The sequence below is a fragment of the Sesamum indicum genome, linkage group LG7 (assembly GCF_000512975.1).
Source record: "Sesamum indicum cultivar Zhongzhi No. 13 linkage group LG7, S_indicum_v1.0, whole genome shotgun sequence".
Classification (NCBI taxonomy): domain Eukaryota; kingdom Viridiplantae; phylum Streptophyta; class Magnoliopsida; order Lamiales; family Pedaliaceae; genus Sesamum; species Sesamum indicum.
Window position 1 is genome coordinate 3,546,675 of NC_026151.1, and position 26,567 is coordinate 3,573,241.

At 35.0% G+C, this 26,567-nt stretch overlaps 5 protein-coding genes across 9 annotated transcripts in view; 4 read left to right on the top strand and 1 right to left on the bottom strand.

The window, feature by feature from the left end:
* LOC105166109 (histone deacetylase complex subunit SAP18) lies at positions 373 to 3,262 on the top strand. Its single transcript, XM_011085342.2, has 6 exons — positions 373 to 523; positions 1,808 to 1,840; positions 1,921 to 2,031; positions 2,490 to 2,585; positions 2,795 to 2,872; positions 2,955 to 3,262. Exons 1-6 carry the CDS (start codon positions 407 to 409, stop codon positions 2,991 to 2,993), a joined length of 474 nt encoding a protein of 157 aa, XP_011083644.1. The 5' UTR covers positions 373 to 406; the 3' UTR covers positions 2,994 to 3,262.
* Positions 3,937 to 9,554, top strand: LOC105166110 (polygalacturonate 4-alpha-galacturonosyltransferase). Of its 2 annotated transcripts, XM_011085344.2 has the most exons (12): positions 3,937 to 4,129; positions 4,213 to 4,288; positions 4,357 to 4,527; positions 5,628 to 5,662; positions 5,747 to 5,806; positions 5,902 to 6,036; positions 6,144 to 6,210; positions 6,301 to 6,347; positions 6,563 to 6,897; positions 6,989 to 7,346; positions 8,072 to 8,659; positions 8,842 to 9,117. In XM_011085344.2, exons 3-12 carry the CDS (start codon positions 4,371 to 4,373, stop codon positions 9,115 to 9,117), a joined length of 2,058 nt encoding a protein of 685 aa, XP_011083646.1. In that variant the 5' UTR covers positions 3,937 to 4,129; positions 4,213 to 4,288; positions 4,357 to 4,370. The 2 variants fall into 2 exon arrangements, with proteins under 2 accessions (XP_011083646.1, XP_011083645.1); XM_011085343.2 differs by having other exon boundaries at positions 3,941 to 4,288; positions 8,842 to 9,554.
* On the top strand, positions 11,195 to 16,276 carry LOC105166111 (bifunctional nuclease 2). Of its 2 annotated transcripts, XR_848141.2 has the most exons (12): positions 11,195 to 11,581; positions 12,204 to 12,503; positions 12,863 to 13,033; positions 13,128 to 13,177; positions 13,282 to 13,338; positions 13,428 to 13,493; positions 13,573 to 13,647; positions 13,770 to 13,888; positions 14,283 to 14,374; positions 15,649 to 15,727; positions 15,823 to 15,908; positions 16,111 to 16,276. XR_848141.2 is itself a non-coding variant. In XM_011085345.2 (11 exons), the coding sequence occupies exons 2-10, from the start codon at positions 12,212 to 12,214 to the stop codon at positions 15,699 to 15,701; spliced, it is 975 nt and encodes a 324-aa protein (XP_011083647.1). In that variant the 5' UTR covers positions 11,195 to 11,581; positions 12,204 to 12,211; the 3' UTR covers positions 15,702 to 15,727; positions 15,823 to 16,089. The 2 variants fall into 2 exon arrangements, 1 of the variants encoding a protein (XP_011083647.1); XM_011085345.2 differs by lacking the exon at positions 16,111 to 16,276 and having other exon boundaries at positions 15,823 to 16,089.
* LOC105166112 lies at positions 17,605 to 20,691 on the bottom strand. Its single transcript, XM_011085346.2, has 5 exons — positions 20,166 to 20,691; positions 19,109 to 19,353; positions 18,984 to 19,017; positions 18,057 to 18,832; positions 17,605 to 17,955 (listed from the first exon to the last, which is right to left on the bottom strand). Exons 1-5 carry the CDS (start codon positions 20,548 to 20,550, stop codon positions 17,713 to 17,715), a joined length of 1,683 nt encoding a protein of 560 aa, XP_011083648.1. The 5' UTR covers positions 20,551 to 20,691; the 3' UTR covers positions 17,605 to 17,712.
* Positions 25,752 to 26,567, top strand: part of LOC105166113 (phosphatidylinositol/phosphatidylcholine transfer protein SFH8) — a 4,159-nt gene continuing 3,343 nt past the window's right edge. For 2 of the 3 annotated variants that reach the window (XM_011085347.2, XM_011085350.2), the window contains exon 1: positions 25,752 to 26,008. In XM_011085347.2, the coding sequence (XP_011083649.1) occupies positions 25,774 to 26,008 (235 nt within the window). In that variant the 5' untranslated portion in view covers positions 25,752 to 25,773. Of the gene's footprint in view, positions 26,013 to 26,567 lie in introns of all 3 variants that reach the window. The other variant, XM_011085348.2, reaches the window with a different exon arrangement.

The window sequence follows — 26,567 nt, forward strand, 5'->3', positions numbered from 1 at the left end:
TACTAAAGTGAGATGTGAATTATTATCCGTTTTAACCAAAATTTCACATGTGTGTTTTTGAAAAAGCACGTTACGATGAGTGAAGGCCTTGAGATATGTAATTTATACAAGCTTTTATTAATTTTTAATTTCTGATTTTTTTAATAATTTATTCATATTATAAAAGTAAAAATTATTGCGAACATGTTAATGGTTGTGGCCTAGGTTTTTGAACTCCTAGAAAGTAATTTTGTTAAAATAGTGAGAGGCGAGTAGGTCCATATCACATATGGACAGGTCCAACTATAGTGGGCCGTCCTGTGGCCCAGACCCAAATGCGAAGGCCTTTCTCAAAATGGGCTTCGTCGCGATCAAATGAATGACAACTTAACTGCGAGCAGAGTTGAAGACAAACACAGACTGTGTGATGGCTGAAGGGCAGAGAAGACCAGGAAGACAAATGCCTCCGCCTGGAAGGGGTCCGCCACCGCCTCCCCCGGCCAAGCCCGCCGCCCCTCGCCTTGAACCTGTTGACCGCGAGAAGGTTCTCTCCCTCCCTCTCTCTCGCGCTCTCTCTTTTATATATGTTATTTGATTCTGTCGTGTCTTTGTGTCGTTATTAGTCTATCTGGGGTGTTAAGGTGAACTGTTGATTGGTTCTCCATTTCTGTTCTTTTAGCACAAATTGTCAATGTGTCAGATATACCTGTTTAGGACCGTTCAGACTTCCGCGTGTTAGGGTTTAGGGTTTAGACAATATGTTTGTCTACTTGCAAATGCGTCTGAAATTTTATATGTAATTTTCATGACCAAGAAAGAATGTTAGTTGTTGTACATTTCTGATTGAGATATTGAATTAATTGAAGTTGCTCCTTAGCGATTGCCATAATTGTAAACTTGGGGCAAGTTTGCTGTCGGGGTTAAGATATGGATTCTAAAAGCATGACTTAAAGTTGGATATTCAGGCTGTATTTAATCACTGGAAGCAACAGACGAGGTGTTCTTGGTCTATCACTTGCAGCTCTGAGTAATACATTGCACTGAGCAAAAGAAGAGTGGGATTTTGCGAAGGATAACAATTGCCTTATTTGTTTGTGATAGGAAGGATCTGCAATGAACTGAGGCAAGTTCTTAGTTTAAAGGTTAAAGGACTGCCTCTTTTGATGATTTATTCTGTTAGTAAAGAGACATGTACTTGATTTCCAGCCCAATATAGAGACCAAGTCCTAGTAGCCCACTGAAATGGTAGGTCAACATGGATTCTACATCTTGGTACCAAGCCAATAATGGAGGCAGTTTATGATAACTAATCCAACCAGCAGAAGCATTAACTAGTTGCAGTGCTTTGGGTGTACCTGGAGTAAGCGTGCTGACTTTTTCCAATGGTGTGACAGGAATAACTAGCAGACGGTCTTTTTATTCTTTTACATGGGTGTATATAGTAAGTTTTTATTGTGCAGAAGTTCTCATTAGTTGTGAACTGAAGGACAAGATGATACCTTTTTGTGTGAAGTCTTACTAGCTACCAACTTAAGAAGGACAAAGTTGTCAATTAATGATCTCGTAAGTAAATTATTGGTTGAGATGGTTGACATCCTACATTATGTAGATATATTTCTCTTTTTAAAAAAATGATTTTCTGTTTTTACTATGAATACATAGATTTGGTAGGCCCTTAATGTTTTGAGTGTGGTCTTTGAGAAGTCATGGGGAACATCTACTTTTTGCTTTCAACTTTTTGAAACAATATTATGCTCGTGCATTGCTCTTATTGATTGTATAATACTTATCTTTGTGTTCTCTCGATTTCTTGCTCATTGTTTCACAGACCTGTCCATTGTTGCTCCGCGTTTTCACCAAGGTATGTCTTCCATTTTTGAGAAACAGTTATATGATTTTCATGAACATATTAAGCTTTGATTTCTTTGAATCTTTTGACAGGTTGGAGGCCATCATTCCGATGAAGATTTTGCAGTGAGAGGGAAGGAACCGAAAGATGAGGTCCAAATTTATACATGGATGGATGCAACTTTGCGTGAATTAACTGATCTGGTACAAAGAGTTGCTTGGTTATCCTCTTTATTTCATTTCTTCCCCCTTTACTTCTCTATGTTGCATGCATATGTACTTGCACTGTTTCTCTAGTTCCTCTTTGCGGCGCGGGGCAGGGAAAGGAGCTATAGATGACACTAAGAGTTTAGTTTCTTATAGGCAGCTACTTGGGATCCAATGTACTATGATCAGCTTCTTGGTGACTGTCACTAAGCTCTCCGTCTCTAACCATTTTGCTGAATAACAGTAGTTCATTACATCCAGCAGCAAGTTGTTAGTTTCTGAGCTGTCAAACACGTTTGTTTTTATGGGAAAATTCTTGTTTGATTAGCTCTTGTAGCAAATTCTACTGGCTGCCACATGTTAATTAAGTTGTTATGATTAATTAAAGCTGCTGCTTAAACATTCATCCTCTACATTTTTATATGTTCTTATCGATGGTTTTGTTTGTTTTTCAGGTTAAAGAGGTAGCTCCAGAAGCGAGAAGAAGAGATGCTATCCTGTCCTTTGCTTTCGTGTATCCTGATAAACGTGGTCGTTTTGTGGTCAGAGAGGTGAGCCTGCCCTGTAGCTACATGCACTTGTACATATGCATATTTGTTTTCATGTTTGTATAATTGTATGTTGGCATCTGGAATCCGGTTATATCTTTCTGTTAGATGTCACATCGTGTTTGGGCCAAAGTATTAGCCTGGACTTCAGACAGATGCAAAAGCAATTGTATGATATTCTGATCTTGCTGATCCTCCAATGTCTTTTGAAGGTGGGGAGAACCTTTTCTTACCCGAATGGGAGGAGGCCTGACAGTGGAAGCAAAGCCTTGGGTGACCTTAGCTTTCAGGTATCCATGTTTTACTCACACCTATGCTGCATAATTATTACTGTGGTGAATCGCGTTTTGACTCGTTCCCTTGCATTTGCAGATAGGTGATTACTTGGATGTCGCAATTCTTACCCAGTAACAGATGCTGCTCTTATCCTCGTTTGATTCATTGCATACATGTAGTGAGTTTAACCATGCCATTTTTGTAATATGATCCTCAACCAAGGGGCGACATCTACAAAAAAGTCCACTTCTGTATGCTAATGATTGTTGGGAGTAGCTCCTCCTGGGTATGATTTGGTGTGTTTTTATTCCCTAGTTGTACTGCATCCGGTGGTAATTTATATGGGAGTTGCCTCGTCTTTCCTAAATATATCTTCCGTCTCCTAGAGTTGCTAAGTTGCTATATGGTGATTGAAAAAGGAAAATTCTGCCGTATCATTAGTAGTCTCATGCTGTTGAAAGAGGGCTGGAATCAGTATCTAACTATACTATGTTATTAAAGAAGAGCATTCTTTTGGTGTTTTTCATAATTATGGTCCTTTTTTTAATACTAGTCATTGTGGTTCATCGATTCTATGTGTATATAATAAATAATTTTTCACTTTTTTTTTGTTTTTATATAGTATAGATTATTTCATAATATTTTTCATTTTCTCATAACTGTCAAGTAGTTTGCTCTTCTCAACTCTCATTCCAAGGTGTGATGTGTTAGTTATACCGACTTCATTAATCTCAGCGCCACTTTGGTAAATGATTATGTTAAATAAATTATTAAGGCAAGAAGGCGTGGGTTTGGTAATCATTGGACGTAGGTGGGTGCTAATTTGAAAATGTGGTTGTGATTATGAATCAGCCTCCAAACTCACTAATCCATTGCTATTGCATTGGATAAACTGCCTCTTCCCCATCATCAGAAATCTAGTGAGTTATTGATGATGATAATGTTAACCTCTGTATTAGCTGCTTAACTATATTTGTAATTACTGTGTTCTTGGAGTGGAGTATATACCAACTTCATTTTTCTTTTCTTTTCTTTTCTTTTCTTTCCAGAGTAATAGATAGTTGACTGCATCACTCCAGTTTTAATTCCAACGACGCCGTATTAACCAAATCAAGAAATCACAATGGGTTCGACCGACCGAGTGAATTCCGAACCCGATTTTCCAGATCCCTCTCTCTCTCTTAATCCTAATCATTTCTCTCAATCCAATTTCCCCCAATATCTCTCTCGCGCAAGAACACACTAGATCCACGTACCGTAGATAGGCGCTCGTAAGTGTATTCTGTGTGTATAAATCCGCTTTTTCTGTATCCCAAACAAGAAAAACATTAATAATAATTCCGCATTTTCACAGTCCCACTCAATTATGAGCTTTAATCAACAGCAACTGGCTTGAGTCATAATCCAAGATCTCCTTCACTACTCTCTCCGTAAGTCACCATTTCCATTCTATCAATGTATGTATGATTCATCGCTTCAACTTGTGAATTCTTTGTAGGTCTATGACAGGGCATGGCCATTAAGAGGGGATTATCACCTGCCGCCGGCCCTCGGAGGAGTAAAGCCATTGGATCTCGCGTCCACATTGCTCTCCTGCTCTTCTTCTTCTCGTTCATCGCTTTCTCCTTTTTATTCGTCGCCCGCGGTCTCTTTACCGCTGCTTTCTTGGGTCAGTTTCTCTCAAAATTGACTTTTAAAGTTAAAAGTCATTTTTTTTTTTTTTTGGCTTATTTACTTTCGGGTGCTTTTCAGTTGGGATTTGAGATTTTAGGTTTTGACTTTGGTTTATGGGAGAACCAAGCACTAGCGGTGAATGATGTAATGTGATCCAACTGAAATAGTTGTCAATTAATTGTAACTGACGGCGATTTGGTGTAGTTAGGAACCAAGTCGACAGATTGTAACTGTAGAGTTGGGTTTTTCTAAGAATTTTAGAAGTGGTTTTTTAGAGCTGAATTTGTAAGATTAGTTGACGACTGAGGGGTGATGAAATCTGGGGAAGTTTCATATCTAGGTCGGTTTATTAATGTCTGGGATCCCATCCCTCTATAATGAGTAGATGTACTGCAGTAGAATAGAAATAAGTGAAAAAAGAGCTTATATGTTCGGTGGATGGCTACTTCCATTTTCAGTGGGTTCACTGTTTATGGGTTTAAAGCAGTGATGTGTACGCCCCACATGGTCTCTATAGACATACTCCAATTGTTGTATTCTTATTGGAGATGAAAGTGGAAAATGGCCCTTCAACAGTCAATGAAACTAAACCCGTATTAGGGAGAAATTGTTTTGTTTGCATTTTGGTTGGTTGATGCATCCAAACTTTGGATTGAGTAGAAAAACAGGATAGTAGTTTTGTTTCAATCACAGTTATGCTAACATGAGCCAACCCACTTGAAATCTTCAAGATGAATTTTGGAGGAATAGGATGATGGATTTTAGGACGAATGACAGATCAAATTAGACACCCTTTTAAACAAAGAATAAGGAAATGGTAATTTAATCCTATTATACAATTGGCAAACGATTGATTAGAACATCGCTGTCGGCATTTGTGTTGAGTTCACTTCTTAAGTGAAAACAAACTATCCAATAAGGACTTCTTCGTGTAATTTGATCTTTTTAGGCATTTGAGTTCTCTTTTCCTCTGTTTCTCTTCTGGTACTAGGCAATACACCAAGTGTCTCCGCACTTTCTGTTACATGTCTATGCCTGCATGGTTGTATTTGATCCTCACTTTGATATAAAACTTTTGAACTTCTATTTCTGCAGGTCAAAATGAATTGTCATTTGCTTCTAGCAGACAGGTATGCCTCTCAATTACATAACTCATTTGGACTATTGTTTTTGATGTGTGATACAGCATTATAAGAATCTACTGCTTGATACAGGATCTGAATTGGAGAGAGAGGTTGGCCTTACAACATCTTAAACCTATATTGTCTAAGGAGGTAAGATTTCAATTTACGAGCACATGCTGAAATGATAGTAATATGCTTTTGTAGTTGTTATTTGCAGGTTTTGACTAATTTGAGTATTCCTTTAGGTAATTGATGTCATTAATGCCAGTACAGATGATTTGGGGCCTTTAAGCATTGATTTTTTCCGGAAAAATAATTTGTCTGCATCTTGGAAATCTGTTGGGCATGAAACTGCTGCTGATAACAACGCTTCTGCTGAGGTCAGCATGGGTATAAGAATGTATCTAATGTCACCTTCTGTCAGTAAAAAGCTGCATTATCACATGAAACTTCCTGAATCTTTTGTTTCTCTTTTGGTAATTTTAAGCCTGCTGAAGTAGCCTCTAAGACAAAGCAAGAAACATCTGGAATCAAGGAGGAATATACTTCAAATGGTAATGTCCTTCTGGAAATTCTTTAGTTGCGTTATTGATTTTGTACATTTGAATATAAATGTTTTGACGAGTATATTCATTTTTTGGCAGAGGATCGTTCTGTATTTCTTGAGCCACCAGCTAAAGTGGCTAGAAGGGTAAGTACCAGGATCATTCCACTATAATCTCATTGATGCATTGTGGTTGTAGTACTATTGGATATTTTTTGTGATGAGAGTCTTGCCTGATCTTTTTACTAGAAAAACTACCGTCCTTTAAACTTTGTAATTTCTATCTGCAAATGTCATGTTCTACTCATGAATTCCTTGGATCCGTTTGAGCTATAGCATTTACTAACACAATTACTCTGCAGCGGTTGAGAGAAAAAAGACGCGAAAAACGTGCTGCTGATTTGGTAAAGCAAGATGATGAAGTGACTGTAAAGCTTGAGAATGCAGCGATTGAACACTCTAAATCAGTTGACTCTGCAGTTTTGGGGAAGTATAGTATTTGGAGGAAAGAAAATGAGAATGAAAATTCTGATTCAACCGTACGCTTGATACGAGATCAAATGATAATGGCAAGGGTGTATGTGAGTCTTGCAAAGATGAAAAACAAGCTTGATTTGGTCAATGAGTTACAGAACCGACTGAAAGAAAGCCAGCGTTCATTAGGAGAGGCAACTACCGACACTGATTTACATCACAGGTAATGGGTGTATGAATAATCCTTGTGAATCTGCTGATTTCTAACTCGTTCTACAAGTAGACTGTTAAAACATGGAACATATCTATGACAGTGCACCTGAAAAGATTAAATTGATGGGTCAAGTTCTGTCTAAAGCTAAAGAGCAACTGTATGACTGCAACCTGGTCACGGGGAAGCTAAGAGCCATGCTGCAATCCGCAGATGAGCAAGTCAGGAGTCTGAAAAAGCAGAGCACATTTCTTAGCCAGCTGGCTGCAAAGACAATTCCCAATGGGCTTCACTGTTTGGCCATGCGCTTAACAATAGACTACTACCTCCTTCCACTAGAGAAAAGAAAGTTCCCTCGGAGTGAGAATCTGGAAAATCCAAATCTTTACCACTATGCTCTCTTTTCTGATAATGTTCTTGCTGCCTCAGTAGTTGTCAACTCAACCATTATGAATGCCAAGGTATGAAATTATTTGGTCTGTCTTTTCCATTTGTGCAACTAGGTTATGGATTTCTATTTGTTCGTGCTGATATGCTAAAATGCATTCATTAACCAAAACTGCAAAATATATGTGGACCATTGTCCTCTTAATCTGTCAATTGTTACAATGCATTTTCAAGTGAAGTTCATTAGTACCCGTATAATGTTGGTCCATGCTTTTGCACTTTGCTGATTATATATGTGACCTTTTGCCTATTTGGTTTGTTGGCTAGATATTCATAGGCTTGAATTGTGATCTTTACTCACTTTGTTTACATACATACATGTTTTGAAGCAGCCACACTACACATAAAAATGTACATGTGTGCAAACACCCATACATCCACACCCAGATGGGGTCATATAATCCATGATTCTGATCCTCAATGATATGATTACTGATTTTCTATATGTAGATGATTGCATATGATAAGAGATTGGTATAGGCTTCCCTCAGATACATAGAAATATGATCCTTAGATTTTGGCATTCTGAAATAGATATTTCCAATGCACACATATACACCATTACGCAAATGCTGCATGTGCTCATACATTGTATTGAGTTTTTTATTGTATTCTTATCATTTTATTAATAACCATCATTAGAGGCATGTATATCCATTTCAGATTGAGCCACTTATGCAATGTAGGACTTTCCATGTGATACTTTTGTTGCTGAACACGTACATGATATGACTTGCAGGACCCTGAGAAACATGTTTTCCATCTTGTTACTGATAAGTTGAACTTTGGCGCAATGAATATGTGGTTTCTCCTGAACCCTCCTGGGAAAGCTACAATCCATGTTGAAAATGTTGATGAATTCAAGTGGCTCAACTCATCCTATTGTCCTGTTCTACGTCAGTTGGAGTCTGCTGCTATGAAAGAATACTATTTCAAGGCTGCTCATCCTACGACACTTTCTGCTGGTTCTTCTAACCTGAAATACAGGAACCCAAAGTATCTTTCAATGCTTAACCATCTAAGATTTTATCTCCCACAGGTTTACCCAAAGTTGGATAAAATTCTTTTCCTTGACGACGACATTGTCGTTCAGAAAGACTTGACTGGGTTGTGGTCCGTAGATCTCCACGATAAAGTAAATGGTGCAGTTGAAACCTGCGGCGAGAGCTTCCATCGGTTTGATAAATACCTAAACTTTTCCAATCCACATATTGCCAAAAACTTTGATCCAAACGCTTGTGGTTGGGCATATGGTATGAACATTTTCGATCTCAAAGAGTGGAAGAAGAAGGATATTACTGGGATATACCACAAATGGCAGAACATGGTATGTTTTCATTTCCAAATGCTAGTTCTCCATTTGTATGTTTCTTGTTCCGACTGTCATCATGAAGAAGTTGCTCACGTTATCTTTTTTTCTTGGAAAAAAAACTAAAGATTACAGCATAATGCAGCTGGAAAAAATATTAAAGTTTCCTTTATTTCTTTTCTTTTGGGTGGTGTTATTAGAATGAAGACAGGGTCCTGTGGAAGCTCGGGACATTACCTCCAGGTCTCATTACCTTTTATGGGCTTACGCATCCACTTGAAAAGTCATGGCATGTGCTGGGTTTGGGTTACAATCCAAGCATTGATCGGTCAGAAATTGAGAATGCAGCTGTTATACATTACAATGGGAACATGAAGCCCTGGCTGGAGTTGGCAATGACAAAGTACAAGCCATATTGGACAAAGTACATAAAATACGACCACCCATACATACGCAATTGCAAACTAAGTGAATGATAGAAGTGCCACAACAGAAGGGACAGCCTCATGGCTAACTTCTGGTTTTCCCTGATCACACCATTGGAGCAGCTGAATGTCAGAACGTTTATTCCTTTCGGCCATTGCTCAATCATGTATTTGTCTATGTGATTCAATTTGATTCATCAAACACTTGGCAATTGTAGGTTCCCATGCCTGATTCGCCTGCCGGTATCTACTCCTTCATATTACCTATGGAGATGTGTTTGTTGTTAGTTGAAGAATGCTAAAGTTGACTAATTGTATTCTTTGAACAGCATACCTAATTTGTACTAGATTTAAGGTGTAACTGGACTTGACATTGTGAACCAGATGTAGCGTTGCCTCTCTTTCAGCAAAGAAGGAGAACCTATGTTGTTTGTTCTACTTGCACTGCTAATTGGACTTGATATCTAAATTTTGTATCTGGACTAAAATCGGGCTTTATTTTGTTGCTCCCAAATCTCTTGAGTAATTACTCCCTGGTTATCTATTGGGGAAATTATATTTTCGGTTTTTTGATTCGTAATTTTTGAGGTTAACATTTTTTTTCCTACAAGAATAAAAATATTGCGGATATGGTTTTATGTGCTGATCTTGTGGAATCAAATTTGTTAAGCATTGAGATTATATTTAAAATATTTTTTAATTTTATGAGATTAAAAACATTAACTCCACAAATGCAGGATTAAAGTGCAATTTTCTTATTTTATGGGATCAAAGTATAATTTTGATTGTCTATTGATAATTAACCAGTACAGTGAGAAGTATTCAACAACAGGTGCAAAGTTCAATATATATATATATATATCCTATCAATTTAATACTTTGGCAGACCGCATAAATGTGTAGAATACAGCTACCGATCAAGATAAAGATTCCTGCACCTCAGTGAACATAGAATTTTGCGAACGAGGACCTCAACTTTCACGTATTTGCGAGTGAAGCTCTCCTTATCTATATTGTCTTGGTAATAGATAAACACACGTGGAGCTCATCTGTGTATTTTTTATATCAGTCGGGCGCCGGCGGTGGCTCTGGGCTGACGCCATTTCATTCTTGACAGTGGAAATGTCACAAACGCCCTACTGAATCATTTTTTTGGCATGTCTGCAAATGAACCCCCACCCCCACAATGAAATATCTAAAAGTAGATGGATCAATACTTCCAATCTTGCATATACCTTTCATGGTTGGGACATGGGGTAAAGGGCTCATGCACTGCTGAGCTCAAATCCAAACCATACACCATGTATTTCTTGAGCTCAAAATGTTAAACATAGAAACAAGTATGTGAAGGAGTTGTATTTTTTACTATGTAAATGTGATTTTATTTTTACAGTCTCAAATTTTTGTTTAAATTCTCTTGATGGATTATTTATCACTTGAGTTTATAAAATGCATATTTGTATTGGTGAACTCACCATTCACTCCCTATCAATAATTATAATACGACAACTTTCAATTTTTTTTATTTCATTCTATAGCTTCTTAAACTATTCAGAATCCACTCCTAATAAAATTAATCTACAAATTATTACATCTTCCGAACATAGCAATATTGATTGAATACATAAGAAAGAAAAATCCTTTCCCGTTTGAATTTTTTCAAAATCACGATAGAAAGACCATAAACGAGCAAAAATAAACTCATCTATTTGATAGTGAAAATACTAATAAATAAATTGAGCCACCTAAAATAAAAAGATCTGCATCTAAATTGCACATGAAATACAAGAAAAACAATCTTGCATTAAAACTAACAAACTTAATGAATTGAACAAGTCTTGTTTCTTCTCATAAAGAAAGAGTCAATACCAAAGAAAACAGAAAAGGGTACTCAAAAAATATCTCGACGGAGATATTTACAAGTTCTTTCAATTTCAACCTCCCTAATGATATTTATCCAAAACGAGAGGCGTCGACAGAAACTCTCAACTCTCATATGCAAAAGGCCACATCCGTCTTTAGACATGCACGAAAGAGTACGAGAAGAAATTTCATTCTATCCGTCAAGTCTTAATCTCATGCTCTGAATAGTCTGTCGAACAAACTTACATTGTAGAGATAGTAATAGTATAATAATATCTTAATGGCCAACACTCGCAGCCAGTGTACTTTTTGCTTTTGGGCTCTCCCAAGAATCTCTTATCTTCTTCCACACTCTCTCTCACTCACACCACCGTTTCTTGTTTGCTTTATCCAGTCCTCTCTTGTCGGTCATTATTGTTATTAATAAATATCTGTAATTGGTTTTCCCCACTCTTCATCGTGTCCTCTTTCTTGATTCCTCTGCTTATCCCTCTACTGTATTGCCCCAGATCATCGTTTTCTTGAATATTGTCGCCTGGGATTGCGAAATTTCTAGCTTTAGGAATTGGTGTTAAGCTGCTGGTTTTGGTGGGTTGATTCTGCTCTTGATTCTTGGAGGTTTTTTAGGAAGATCGGCGGGTTTTGTGTTCAGGTGTGGTTCTTGTGTACATGATAAAAGAATCATTCTTGTTGTAATTTTTATCTTGTATGATCATTCTTTAGGTAATGATTTAAGGGAAATGAGAGCCATGGTGAATCGGGAAACTGAGAGGATTTTGGGTCTTTTTTCGTTTTTGGAGAGTTTGTGGTATGAGGACGAGCATCATCACTTGCTGAACTGAGAACCGATTAAGCTGAATTCTTTTTTTTTCTCCCTTTTCACTTCATGAATGGTACGAGTGTGTTAGTGGTTACTGGGATTGGGCTAATTAGGTTGGTATGATGAGATTATGCCTTCCCTTATGAATATCAAAGTCAAAGGTTGTTGCTTTATTTCTTCCTATAATATGGATGTAATGGAATGATCATTACCTCAGTGAAGGATGTTGTAATATTACACAATGCTGACTTCAGGATAAAAATGATTAGTTTCACGAGATGAGGTTTTTGGAACTAATCCTACTATCTGAATTTCAAATTCTTGACAGTCAGCATATGTTTGCATAATTAAAAGATGATAGATTCTTGAATTCAATTTGACTTCCTCTTGTGATATTTGTGTATGCACTATAGGCCATGACTTTTATTGATTAATTTTCTCATGCATTTTGAAGCATTTGAGATGGCTTCGCTACAAGGCCCGGTCGTTTGCCCTGTGGTCCGTGCAAAACAAACTGGACTGTACACTGTGCCGGTGAATTCGCCCCTGCTGAAAGCTAAATTCATTAGAAGTGGATTCTGGGGGCTCAAGGGGCTCAACAGTGGCAGGACTAACGTGGGTTACCGACCACATTTGAGGAAATGCAGAACAATTCGGAGTAGCTTCAGTTCGTCCTCAAATGGTAATGGTAGCATGGCAGGAAATTTCAGTGAGAATGACGCGGATTACGTAAATTCAAGTGTGCTTGAAGCTGGTAACTAGTTTTCCTCTGATTTGCATTGGAAATTATTATCTCTATGTTATTCATTGCAAATTTGCAGGCTATCTTGGTTTTATGACATAGTATGTGGATGATGAGAGAGTACTGATAGATTCAGCAAATATGAAATGCTTGTAGATGAAGTATAAAGTGGTTCTAATGCGTGGCTATAGTAATTCCTATTGTTCTATCTTTATTATCTGTTTGTCTAGTCTTACTTTGTCCTGACATAAGAGAAAATAATTCTTGTTGTAAGAAAAAAATGTGAGATCTTTTTATGTGAACTTACCTCATAGCTCATTACCATTCTACACTTGAGAAATCCAAGTCATGGTGTGTGTTTAATTGTTTAGTTGAAGTGAGAAGTGGGCCGGAAGGTTTCATGATCAAGATGAGAGATGGTAGATATTTGAGATGTGCCCATAATAACCCACAGGGAGGTCATCTGCCAGACTATGCTCCACATCCTGCAATCGTGTTGAAGATGGAAGATGGAACTGGGCTACTTCTCCCGATAATTGTTTGTATGTCCATAACATTACCCTATTTTCTAGTGATTCAAAGTTGGTTTGAGTCTTTAGAATCTTTATTCTTTGTTCCTCTGGCTTTTTATTGCAGTGGAGATGCCAAGTGTGTTGCTCATGGCAGCTGTACGCAACGTCCAAATTGTATGTGCACCCCTTTTGCATCTGCTTAAGCTACCAAACTTAGAACCAAAAAAATTAGTCTAAATTGACTTCTCGGTGAAGCTAATTCTTTGCATGCCATTCAGGCTAGACCAACCATGTACCATGTAGTGAAGGATATGATTGAGAAGATGGGATATACAGTGAGTTTAAGATATATATGAGTCATTCTCTTCCCCACACCAAGTTATTTAAGTTCATACTTTGAATTTCTTTGCTCGTCCTTTTCCAGGTGAAACTTGTACGGGTGACCAAGAGGGTACACGAGGCATATTTTGCTGAATTACACCTCACAAGGGTATGTTGAATAAAATGCTGATTCTTAGCAGTCTTGCTTAATAACTTTTTTACTGATAAAATGTCTGGGCTGGTTTAAGTTGGATAATGAAGCAGAGAGCATAAGATTTGATCTTCGACCCTCGGATGCCATTAACATTGCAGTAAGATGCAAGGTAATGATACACTAATTACAGTTGCTGTGACCCTCGCTTTCCCATATATGGAGGATAAAAGTTTACATACTAAGATATATAGACAACATTGTATAATTTATGCTGTACCATGTTGCCTGCAGGTGCCAATACAAGTGAACAAATTCCTGGCATATAGTGATGGCATGAAGGTTATCGAATCCGAAAAGGTGTCGGTACAGAGCTCCTCATCAGACGGCCTATTGTTCACTGAACTGGACAGGTACAATGTTTAAGTGACTGTTATTGTATTTATGCTTTTGGGACTAGACTTATGACGTCATGCTTCAAGAATGTACATCTTTTAGATATGCTGAAAAATGGATCTGGTTGCCTGGGGAGAATTATTGCTTGCATTGTGTGGACAACCTATAGTTGATCATAGGGGGAAGTTGATTGATTTTGGTTTATAACAAGAATATGTTGAAAATTTGTAAAAGGGAAAAAAAGAATATTCACTTTTGGTCTTAAATTCTTTCCCTGGCCACTGGTGAATCAAGTGATGTGATGCAACTATTTTTCTGCTTATTAACAAAAACATGCATCTGTATGCATTTTATAGTCTATGAGGTAATTACCAGACGGGATGGTCATAACCTCTGTTGTCATTGATGCAGACCAACTGGGCAGCCATGCATTGAAACAAAAGAATTCATTCTAGTGCGAAATATGCTAATTGCTGCCGTTGAAGAACGCTACAGGGATGCAGGTATTTTGATATCAGTTTCTGTGACATTGACCTTATCACCCGTTATGTCGAAATCTTCGTAGAGACCAATCCTGCACTACGTTCTCTACACCTTTGACGAGTTGCCAAGACCTGTAGAACTACTATGCATCTCTTTTATATATTCATCTAAGGGCATGATTGGTATGTAGGAAAGGAATTAAATGGGAATGAAATGGATTGAGAAATAGAATAAAAAAGGGAAATGAATCGCATTGAATAGCATTCCTATGATTAGTATACTCATTAAATTTATCATTCATTCCTTAGTTCCTTAGTCAATTCCATTAACATAATTGATAATTGGAAAATAATGATTAGTAATGAAATAAAATTATTTTTATGACACAATTTCTCTATAGTAATTTTTTTTAAAAGAATTAGTTATTCATATTTTTTTGAAAATGTAGAGTACAATTGTATAACAATGTCTCTTAAAAATTACTTACAGGAGGTTATAAACAATTTATAGAACATATCATATTTTATTAAAAATATGTATTTATATAAATTATTTATTTACATAATAAATAATTTATTGACTAATTAAACATATAGATAATATTTTTCTGCCAAGATAAAAAAAATTAATTCGATCGAATTAATCAAATAAACTAATGTATCCAGTGCATTTACCATTATTTATTTAGTACCCAGCTAAAGATTTTTTTGGAATTAATAAAAATAATTAAATATCAAAGTGGTTATTTTTTTCTTACCATGCATACATAATTATTTTTCAATACTCGGATACAAAAATTATTTAAATCTAATATCAGTTAAAACTAAATATTAAACTAATACAAGGAAAGAGAGAGAGAGAGAGAGAGAGAGAGAGAGAACTTTGATTCGCAATATGTTGGGAATTACTGATACCATATTGGAGGGAGGGAATGACAAATCCATTATCCAAGGGAATACGAATTCCATGGGAATGGGTATTTCCCACACTTAAAGCCTACCAATCAAAGGTATAGGAATGGACTTGGGAATGCTCATTCCATTCCCACTTCATTCCTACATAACAATCACACCCTAAAGGAACAGGATGACATCGGTAGAGTTAGTAACATCCACTGTGTAAATTGCAAACACAGTTATTTAAAACACGATGACCTTCCTTATTACTGGCGTTTATGTAAAAACATCTTGTTTTGAAAACTCAGTACATAACATCAAGATAGTTAGTTGTTCCATGTCATCTGGTTCTTAGTCCTAAACTCTCTGTGCACATTATGACTGTACTTGTGCTGCAGCATTGTGGAGAGACAAGCTCACTCAACTTCGGTCCAAGAGGAACTGGGCATAACACATCAAAGTCACGCCATCTCTCCTGTAAGTATCACCCATGGTTTCAGCAATTTCTGTCGTCCTATAACCTCTGGAACCCATAATGACGATGTTGAATCTCTCTACGCTTTTGCTTTCAGGTTCAACGTGGGACGGCTCGTGTATATAGAAATCATCATTGGCCTCGGACTCTTTCAGTAATTAATTATATTTGCGTCTCCAAGAAGTATGTAGAAAGTTCGGGTCTCGTATATATACGTGTATAGTTAAACTATGATGTGTTGTGCTGAATCATATGTCTTTCGGACATCTTCGTAGCACAAAGTGAATTAATCTTATCATGTGTCTTCTTGCGGTTCTCACTATTTTCTGGGTTATGCTGAGTGCATGTATGTTGATTGGTTCGACATGTCTGATTCCTGTTGCAGATGATGTCCTTGCAGACCAAATTTCTGGAATTTGCCTATCAACATATGCAGGACGAATCTGATCTAATATTTTCATGTTTTAGGCTATCTTTTGTTCAGTAAGAGGCGAAAAGGGAAGGGAAAAGAATAATAAAAATTGCATGGGCCTGTGGCTTCTTCCTTCCTCCATAATCAACTATGCATTATCTGTTACTCTTATACCGCTCAATTTGCACTAGGGGCGATGAAGAAAAAATTTATAAATTGTCCGAATCAGATTACTTTCTTTTATTTATTTTTAAATTTAAAATAAAATCGCATTTTACTATTGATTTGATTTTAATTTAAAACATTAAAAGACTGTCAAACCTCGAATCACACTGCTAAATATATAATTAATTTTTTAAAGTATATGTCTAATAATTTGATAAAATAATTTCATATTTGAATTATGTAATCCCAAAATTCATATATAATCAAGGATCTACATTACAAAGTTCATTTTTGTAAAATTTATATTTGGACTCTATACAAAAAAATATAAGGTAAATAGCAATTTACTCCCTTGTGATATTGAAAATGAGCACATTACTCCCCTATGAAAATAATATAGCAATTTACCTCCCTATACTTTTTTAAAATGAAGCAATTTACCCCCATATAGGGATATATTTAAAAATCATAGGATGGTAAATTATTGTATGTTAAAATGTATAAGGAGGTAAATCACTATTTATTTTTTCATAAGAGAGTAATTTGCCTATTTGCAATATCATAAGGGGGTTACTTGTATGTTTAATTCTTTAAACCCATCCAAATTTTAAGCTCATTTGATGATTACCTTAATTTTTCCTTCATTTTTTCTGTCCCCTCCCCTTTTTCCTCTTCTCTCTTCTCTCTCTCTTATTGCTTTCTTTCTTCTGTCTTTTTATCTATATTTTCTTTAAAACCATTCCTTGGCCTTTGTTGGATTAAATATTTTTTTATTGGTTTAATATTTATATTTTTATATTTTAATATACTTAAAATTGTGAAAAATGTTGATAGTCTACAAGGCATAATATTGATCTTTCTTGTTTGCTACATGCAAACACTTATTTTATTGTTTAATTTAATTTAGTCCCAATATCTTATTCTTTTTTATAAATATTAAAACCATCAACCATAGAAAACTACACTTTTAATCTTGATTTTAATTTAAAAATTATTTCTAGAGCCTACTCTCTTGTTATTATTACAACATGCTATGTGGTCTACATGGAGCGTTGTCTTAAAACATATTCTACTTAATTTGAGCAGACTGCATAATTTACTTTGCAATGACGGTCCAAATTCACATAACAATAACCTTAAAAGTTATATGCAGCTCAAATCTTTAGTCTTTTTTCACTATGACACAATAGTAGAGCATACTTAGTGAATGCATCAATTCAAATGACAAACCGCAAGCACCAAATTACAGGGAAAAGGAAATGGAATTTCTACAGAAGCATGCAAACAACATAACTCTCAGCACAACACCACAAATCCCTCATTTATTCCTCAATCTAGCAGCAGACACACACATTACAGGGCTTGTAAATCCAAGAATGAGATGTTTCCTTATTCTATAAGGACATCATTTTAACAGGATCTCATTCTCCCAAGCCGTACAGAGTTTACATAGTTCACAGGGCTGTGAGCAGACAGACCAGGCATTCCTAGTCCCACTATCCTTAGCAGGATGGATTCCCAGGATTCCTTGTAATCTGTCCCGTATACATAACCCATTGTCACACTCCTCAACAGTTCCCACACAGCGTTTACATGAGCCGGTATCAGGTACCTCAAACCAAAGTAATTTCTGTTGGGCTCTTCATTAACATTCTGCGCAAGATCAATGATGTTTATACACAATTCAGGTTCGCGAAACAGAATGAAAACTGTGAAAGAACAGGACAAACAAAGGGAGGATAGAAACAGCTTACTTGCTCGACGTAGAGGCTGTTGTAATATAGGCATATCCCGAAATGTTTATACAAGAATGTTTTGTTATCATAGGGCAACCTCGGAACAAGATCATTGCAGTATACTACTCTGAAGTACATAGAAACAGGATGCTCCAGATGAGCCTCCATGTACCTCCCTAACTGTCTGTTACCCACCCGAGGCTGCCCATAAGTGTAAACACCCAACAACCGCTGCATCAGTGCTTCCTCCTCGTGCAGTACCAAGACCGTCGGGAACAATATGGCCAGGGCTCCTCCCAAGCTATGCCCTGTAACCACAAATTTTGCAGTCTTGTGCTCTTTGAGCAAATCCTTGAGTTTACTTCTCACAGCATAGTAAGCAGTCATCTCTTTCATTACTGGTATGAGCTCCTCTTCAGAACCTGATTGCTGTTCTGGATCAGATGATGGGGTTGATCTATCTGAATTGCTAAATAAGTATACTGATGAATGATGACCTTTAGAAGAGGCAACTCTTGCATCAAGACCATTTAAATTAGAATGTCTGGCATTTTTTGCACGAAGATGCTCATGGAATGTGGTAGCGTTAGCTCTATTTCCCAAACCTAGGGCCTCTAGAAAGCCCATATGTACTTTTCCAAGTTTTGGAATCTCATACCATGAGTAGTCGAAATCAGTTATCCAATCATCAGCGTCAAATGGCTCAGTGCCCCTGAAGCTAATGAGTATCAAATTTGCATCTTTTGGCTTATCACACATTATGAAAACTTGGGTTGACCTCTCTTTCTGATAATCTGAAATGCAAAGCATGAGAAAGTGAAAACATAGTATTTCTTATATTCTTTGCAGTGTTTTTGTTCTTCCTCAAGAGGCATAGGGTTCTGAATAGAAACTTTATACAAAGTGTAAATAAATCTAACGTAATTTGGAAATCATATTACTCACCATTCCAGCAGTTGTAGAAGTCCACAAAATGCATCTGATTTAAGGTGATATGAGATTACGAACATTAATAACCAGTAATCATTACAATCATACGGTAAAAAAGAGAGACAAAACAGGCATCTAACCTTCCAATGAAGATCCACAACATTTCTGACAACCTTTGCGTTCTCATACGCCAATTTGGAAGCAATCATACACAGATCCATTAAAGCACGATTTCCCATCTCAAGTTGCCAAATTTTCTTCCCAAAATCAGGCTCGCTAATCTCTTTGGAGAAGCTTTCAGTTTTGCACAGGTCTACACGTCCATCTAAATGTCCGATTGCACTTATGAAGGTTTCTGAATCTCTTTTCGGCATGACGACATTTCCTGTTTGCAGATCATTGTGTTTATTTTAATACCTCATGAATCTTCTAATATTGAAAAAACACCAAAATGCACCAATGTTTTCGTTTCCAAAAGATTCTCAGACTGAAACATTATTTGAAAAGCAAGATAGGTAGACATAGATTGCAGAAAACTTTCAATCACTTCTTCATGTTGATTACAGAACTTAATCACTAGTAAATAGCATGCAAATCTGTTTAACACCACTGAATCATGATTCTCTAAATAGAAAACTAAACCGAAATATAATCCTAAAAGATGCGAAATGAACACCAAATGAAAATTGATCAACACACTCTGAAATGTGAAAACCTAATTTAGAGCAACTTCAATTACAATCTCCAAACTATGGAGATGAAAACATGAGTTGACAATATTCCAAGCAGCATTCTTAATTTCCAAACATCATGCGCCAAAGCTTAGACTAAACACAGGCAAAGGTCAAGATTGAGGCAGAAAAAGGGAAGATAGATTAATACAAAAACAATCTTGGCTGGCTTTTCTCAATAAACAGTTAAAAATGCACAAACAGAACCCAATATTGTGCCAAAAACATCTCATCCAGATTAGTGCAGTGAGACCCAACTAGTCACATGCAAGTGTCAGTATACTTACACACTTAATTAGCTCATAAATACATAGACTCACATTAAAAGAGTAGTTATATTGTAATTGAGCTCTGGCAAAGATTGAACCAACTCATATTAGAGTCTAAGTCATCCACAAACACCCCATCATTAAATATTTACAAGAAGATTTAGAAAGTCAATCATCAGTTCAGTTAAGCATCATACCATGAAGAATTCTGCAGAGAAGTCCAAGAAAGTTGCCATTGAGAGAAAGAAGATTGAGAATGAACTCCACAAGATAACCAAACCATTCCATGGGCTTACCAAACACCTTAATAATTTTCCTTACAATAACAGAAACAACTATTACCCACCTATGATCAGGACTCACCTCCTCACCATCACTAATAATATCCCCCGACACCTCTTCTTCAAAAATACCCCCACTTCCAAGACGACAACATTTTAGAAACTTTGCACCACTTTGTTGATCATTAAACATCAAGAACTTGAACAAATCCCAAATCCCACACTCTTCATGACTCACAATCAAGAAACTGAAATCCCCAGAACCTATTCTTGCATCATCTTTACCAATGTCATGAGCCATTTCAGCTCAACTTCTTCTTCTTCTCTTACGGGCAGTTTCAAGAGAGGAAGTAAGAAAGTTGTTTATGACGGATTAGTGCAATCTATCTAGAGAGAAAAGCAATGAATGCGAATTTATAGCGATTTGGAGAAAAAGGTGACTCGGTAACGTGTGGAAACTTTGGGATTTGTGTGCATATATATCTGGAGTAACTGATAGATCGGTTGCGGTTTGAGGGTGGCAGCGGCAGCGCCAGCATGGGTTACATGCGTCATTTTGCTTTTACCACATCATGACTTGTCATCTTGCAAATCTTTATCTACCTTAATTTAGGAGTCCTACATAGTACAACGGCCTATTATGTTCATGTGGGCTAATTTGTTGCTTGTTTAGAAGTATTGGGGATTTCAGGCAAACAACATTATGGGCTAATAAAATCTTGGACATGCCCTCTACGCATGCAACCATAATCATAGGAAGTGAGGAAAAGCTTGCATTTTGGCCGCATTATGAGACTAGAAGAAAATGTTATATAACATCACATATTCTGCACATATGAAGAATATTACATTACATAATCTTTAAGTATACACTGAATATAATATTTTTACAAAAGAATTTGATTGAAAAACAGTTATAAATAACAAAATGTAAAATATTATAAAGTTGAAAAAAAAAATGACAAAAATTATATGACATGGCGTGTGAGATTTCCTAAAAAATGTTTGGGGAAAAAGAGAAAAGGAGGGAGCAGTTGTGAAGCCTTTTTCTTCATTATTTGGTAAGATTCACATTTCTAAAGAGCCAAAATAAAGAAAAAGAAACCAAGAAAGACCATAATTGGGATGAGATGATAAAATTGGAGTAGGAAAAGGAATTTAGAAGAGTGAAGAAGATAATGTTTGTTGGGTTTGTTAGGAATTCCCTTCTTTATTGTGAACCAGCGTGTGCCTCATATTATATGTATGGATTTTAATTTAATTATGATTAAAATTATATTTTGTAAAATTTATAAATTATGTGATAGTTAGTTAAGGACTTTTTTTTTAATGCCATTAATAATTTTTATTTTTTTTAAAATTACAATGCATGGACAAAATTAAATTTTGATTAATTGTTAATTCTTATTAACATGTGATCTTCTCCCTCTTTATTTGTTATGGACTGATTGGAATTTAGTAAAAACATATAACACTATATAACTACAGAATCATAAAAAATGATGATTTAGAAATTACAAAATTATATCAAATAAGAAAAAACTTTGATAATTAGTGTAAAAATTACATATTTAATTAATCTCGACTATGCCTCATAGTACAAGTAATGGTTTGAACAAAAGTAAAAACATGAAAAAAGTTAAACTGAAATAAAGAGAAAATTACATGATAAGAATAATGGGGAAAAAATATGGTCCAGAATACAATAATTATTTTTAGACTTTAATTCAAAATTCAATAATTATGATAATAAGGAAAAACACATTCCAACCCAATTAATTTATTACTGAGTTATTGTAGGTTAAATAAATTATTTTATAATCAAATTATCTTTATACACGATAATGCATGTGAAGTGGTATTTTAATTTGATTAATCAATTTTTATTTATTTTTTAATATTAATAAATCTTGATTAACAACAAACCTATTTATTAGACAAAAATAAATTTTAAATATAATTTTTTAAATCACGTAAAAAATTTATGTATAATTATAATAGAGTGAGAGGAGAGAGGTGATCATCCCTGATACTAATACATAAATTTAATAAAAAGTAGGAGCAAACAAAGAAAGGTGTCCATATTCTCTGGAGCGTATTCCCGCCAAAAAGAAAAAACCCATGACCATCCCGCCAAGTGTCGAGTAGGCGGAGAATCCCAGCCATCGACCACCGCCCTCAGAAGAAGTCTCTCCATTTTCACACTCCATCAACAGAGAAAAAGCAAAAACGTTTAACTCTTGTACGGGGTTTAGAAAAGATTTGAAACAGTGGAATCATCATCTGCCTTCAAAATCAATCTTACTAACATATCATGTGGACTTTGAATTTAAGGAGTTAAAGCGCAGGGGTATGAGGCCTGTTTACATTGAAAGATTGACGTGGAACGACTTCTAAAAGTGACTACGTACTTTGGGTCGGTATGTGAATACCAAATCCAGCAGTATGAGAAGACTCTTACACTCGGTTGCAAGATTTACGACTAGGATTTTCTTGGCGGAAGTTGCAGCTGTAAGTAGGAGAGAGGGTGTCTGAGGTCAGATAGAGGGCCATGGAAACAAACATCTGTTGTTCAACCTAGTCTACAGATTGGTGTGCGTATTATATTTATCTGTATCCACTATCCACCTTTAGTCTCACAAAATCAAGAATCTCACTATTGTTTTGGTAATTGATTACATCATATGCTCATTTCCTACCATTTCTCTAATAATATTCACAAATGTTTAATATATAATTCTAGAATTAATTAATAAATAATAGATTCAAATTTTGATTATATTAAAACTTGCATAGACTAAATTAAAAACTTCATTAAATATTTGAGATCAAATTCTATTAATTAAAGAAATTAAGGGATGTAGTCGGTATTTAAAAAAAATTAAATTAAATAATAATAAAAAATATGATAGTAGCATAAATTGTTGGATCCTCTAAAAAATAAAAAATATAAAGTGTTGGATGGTATTGGGCACGTGTCCCCAACTTTTATACATATACATGTAATAGTTTGTATCTACATACATATATATATATATATAAATACAAGTATTGTATATATAACAAAGGTGCAAGAGTTCTTTCCTTCAATTTACAAACAGCAGAGGCGATTTCCTTGTCCAGATTAACATAGGTGAGTAATTAATATATTAAAACTATTATTTATTTAGTGAGTTTATTAAATGCAATTTATACTATTTAATTTAATATTAATAAAAAAAATTTACGAATTTGAGTAATTATAAATTAATGATGATAAATATTTCAATGAAATTATAGATACTATAATTAATGATTTATATTACATAATTTACTAGATTTAATTATTTTTACAGTTGAATTGTTCAATTTAATCGGATTAATTAATCAAATTTTAATTAGTTTTTTTTTATAATGAGAAACTGATGAAAAACAAATACGAATATTAGAAAAGGATATTCGAGTAATATTAGAAAGTGATTTTTGAAAATATTGCATTTATTGAAAAAGGAAAATGAGACTTTTTTGAGATAATTTAGTCTACAATTATTATTAGGAACCATAGTTATAAAAATACGAGGGGTTGGAGTAAATGAAGCCTTATGATTTGGTTGATCGATTAATTATATACTTGAAAAGCTCAAAAAGTTAAATTAGGTAGAAAATAACAGAACGAAAATTTGAATTTTAATAGAAATAAAATATTAAAAGATTGTTGAAAATTGTACGAATAATATTTAATATTCTATTTAGAGATTACGATATTTTTGATATATTACTGATATGCATTATAACTCATTATAGGATTTGGGGATAAAGTAGAGGACTGACCAATTTTCTATTTGCTAATTAAAGCGTTGTAAGATCGAGGTGAGTAAATAATTGGTGTTATCTATATATGTTTTTTTTTTTTTTTTTCTTGTGATACTATTGTTATATAAGTATGTGATTTGTGCTATAAATGATTTAGAAATATATGAGAGAAGGACAGTTTAATTTGAATGATTATGTTGTAAAAATGAAGAATATATTGGAGTATTACATTTGTTGAATGAGGTGTTGCGGGTGCTGGTAAATGAAAATATGTCAAACTATGATTTTACGTCATTAGCTGTTTACAAGAATGGTGATATGTAGAAATGAGGGAGTGGTAAAAATTGAATATAATTGTGATATGAATATCCTTGATGATTAATAATCTGTATGGCAAAACGAAATGGAAAGAGCTATGATGCGGTATGAACATAGTCATGATGCGATATGAAAAAGAGCTATATGCGAATTAAAGTTGATGAGCCGGCCTGTCAAGGGATTTGCTGTCCATGTATCAACTATCATTCGATTGTTAATTTTTATCAGTGTAAGTTATATTTCGTTGTTCAAATTATTTCTATTTTTACGTTTTGTAATTTAAACTTTTTTTTATGTTTAACGTACCATTTCAACTTTATAAAATTTGCACTTTGTCATATATGATATTTTTTTAATTCATTTTTATATTAAAAAAAAAACATCAAGTACACTGCATATGTGGTATTTTATCTATATCATATTGCATGTAATGTTCTTTTCGGAAAAAAGAATAATTTAAATGGCAAAATATAAAAATAAGAATCTTATTTTTGTATTATTTTGTGATGACGTAATAGATATGGGCATATCACTGAATCCCAATGCACACGCAAATGTTGCAGACAAGAATTCCGTGAATTGACGTCCCCAGTTTTTATATAATACTAATGGATATTTATACTATTCTAAATAATAAATACATATTTATAGTTTTTTTTTTTCCATCCCATCTCACTTCACATTTTTTTCTTTTCACAAACTGTTTTTTTCCTCCCCTCACATTATGTATATTTCTTTTCACAATTTTTTTTTTTTTATCTTACATGACTTTTCTTTTTAAATATATTCACAAGAATCGCATGCAACAAAAATTTGCATACAATATTTTGATAATCAGTCTAAATCAATCGATCTAATCGAAAGTAAACCATATATTTGAGCCAGTACATAGGTATAGAATCACTGGCATAAGAATTAATATGGGCCGATCAGAGTCGACCCATCGTCAAAATTCTTTCAAACTTTAAAGGTTTTTTCAAATCTCAAATTAAAAAAGGCAAAATGTATAAAATTGTATTACAAGTGACTATTTTTATTTAATTATTTGTCTATTCAATTATATTAAAATTATGAACTAATTATGTTGAATAGGACGATATATTTATTTTGAGTTTGTTTCTTTTTTCTTTAACCAATTGATACATAAGATATTGATATTATGTATATATATAACATAAGATTCGAATCAATCCATTTTTTAAATATGATCCAAGGGATGGAACCTATAATCTCTGATGATTTAATGGATTCGATCTATAATTTAATTTTAAGAATATTATTCATATATATATGTTAATTAAAATAGAAAATAGAGGACAAGTGAGAGCATATTATTGTAGCCGTATAAAGGGAGGAAGGTGGGTAGGGGGTGGGGGGGGAGGGGGGGGAGAATAGCCAAAAAGTGTAATTCCCTATGCATGCGGCATATTCCCGCCAAACGGAACACCAAGTGCTCACTCTGCCGCCACGTGGCGAGGGCCCACCTCCACCAGCTGCACTTAACCGCCTTTCCACAAAACCAACAAATTACGAACTCTTCCATCTTCTCTCTCTCCTATACATACGGAATCTTGCTATATCTAATAATCAAGGGAGGGTTTTGGGGAATTCAGCAATGTCGAAGACCCTTGATAGAATTTCTAGCCCTTGTGAGTCGTACAATGAGCATTTTTTATTTGATGTTTTTCTGGAGTAAATTTATGTGCTCGTTGTTCACTGTTTTAAGTTGTTGTAGATCGTGGGTTTTTCAGTTTTTTGCTTTTTTTTTTTTTCGGCGGATTTTAAGTGGTGATTAAGATTGAAATTTTGGGTTGTGGTTGAGCAAGTGCAGCAGTGGAGATACTGTTGTTCGTTTTAGTTAATCTTGAGTTTCGATTTCGGGCTTCCTGGTTCATGGTTACTGCCGACAGGCGAATCTTTTTGTGGATTTGGGGAGTAATGTTAATGCTAGTTATGGTTGAATTGTGTAGTTTGTCTAGTATTACTGTAGCCGCTGAGTTGTTGTAGGTTAATTTTGTTGGAATGTTTACAGGTTACTTTGAGATCAAGTGTGATTAGATGGTCTCCGAAGATTTAAATTGATTTCTTTTTATTGTGAAACTAGGGCTATATCCACCTGATTCATCAATTTTTTCTTGTAAAGGGGCGATCTTTGTTTGCCTGGGATACCATCCGAGAGACACCTATAGGAATTTATGAGCTGTAAGT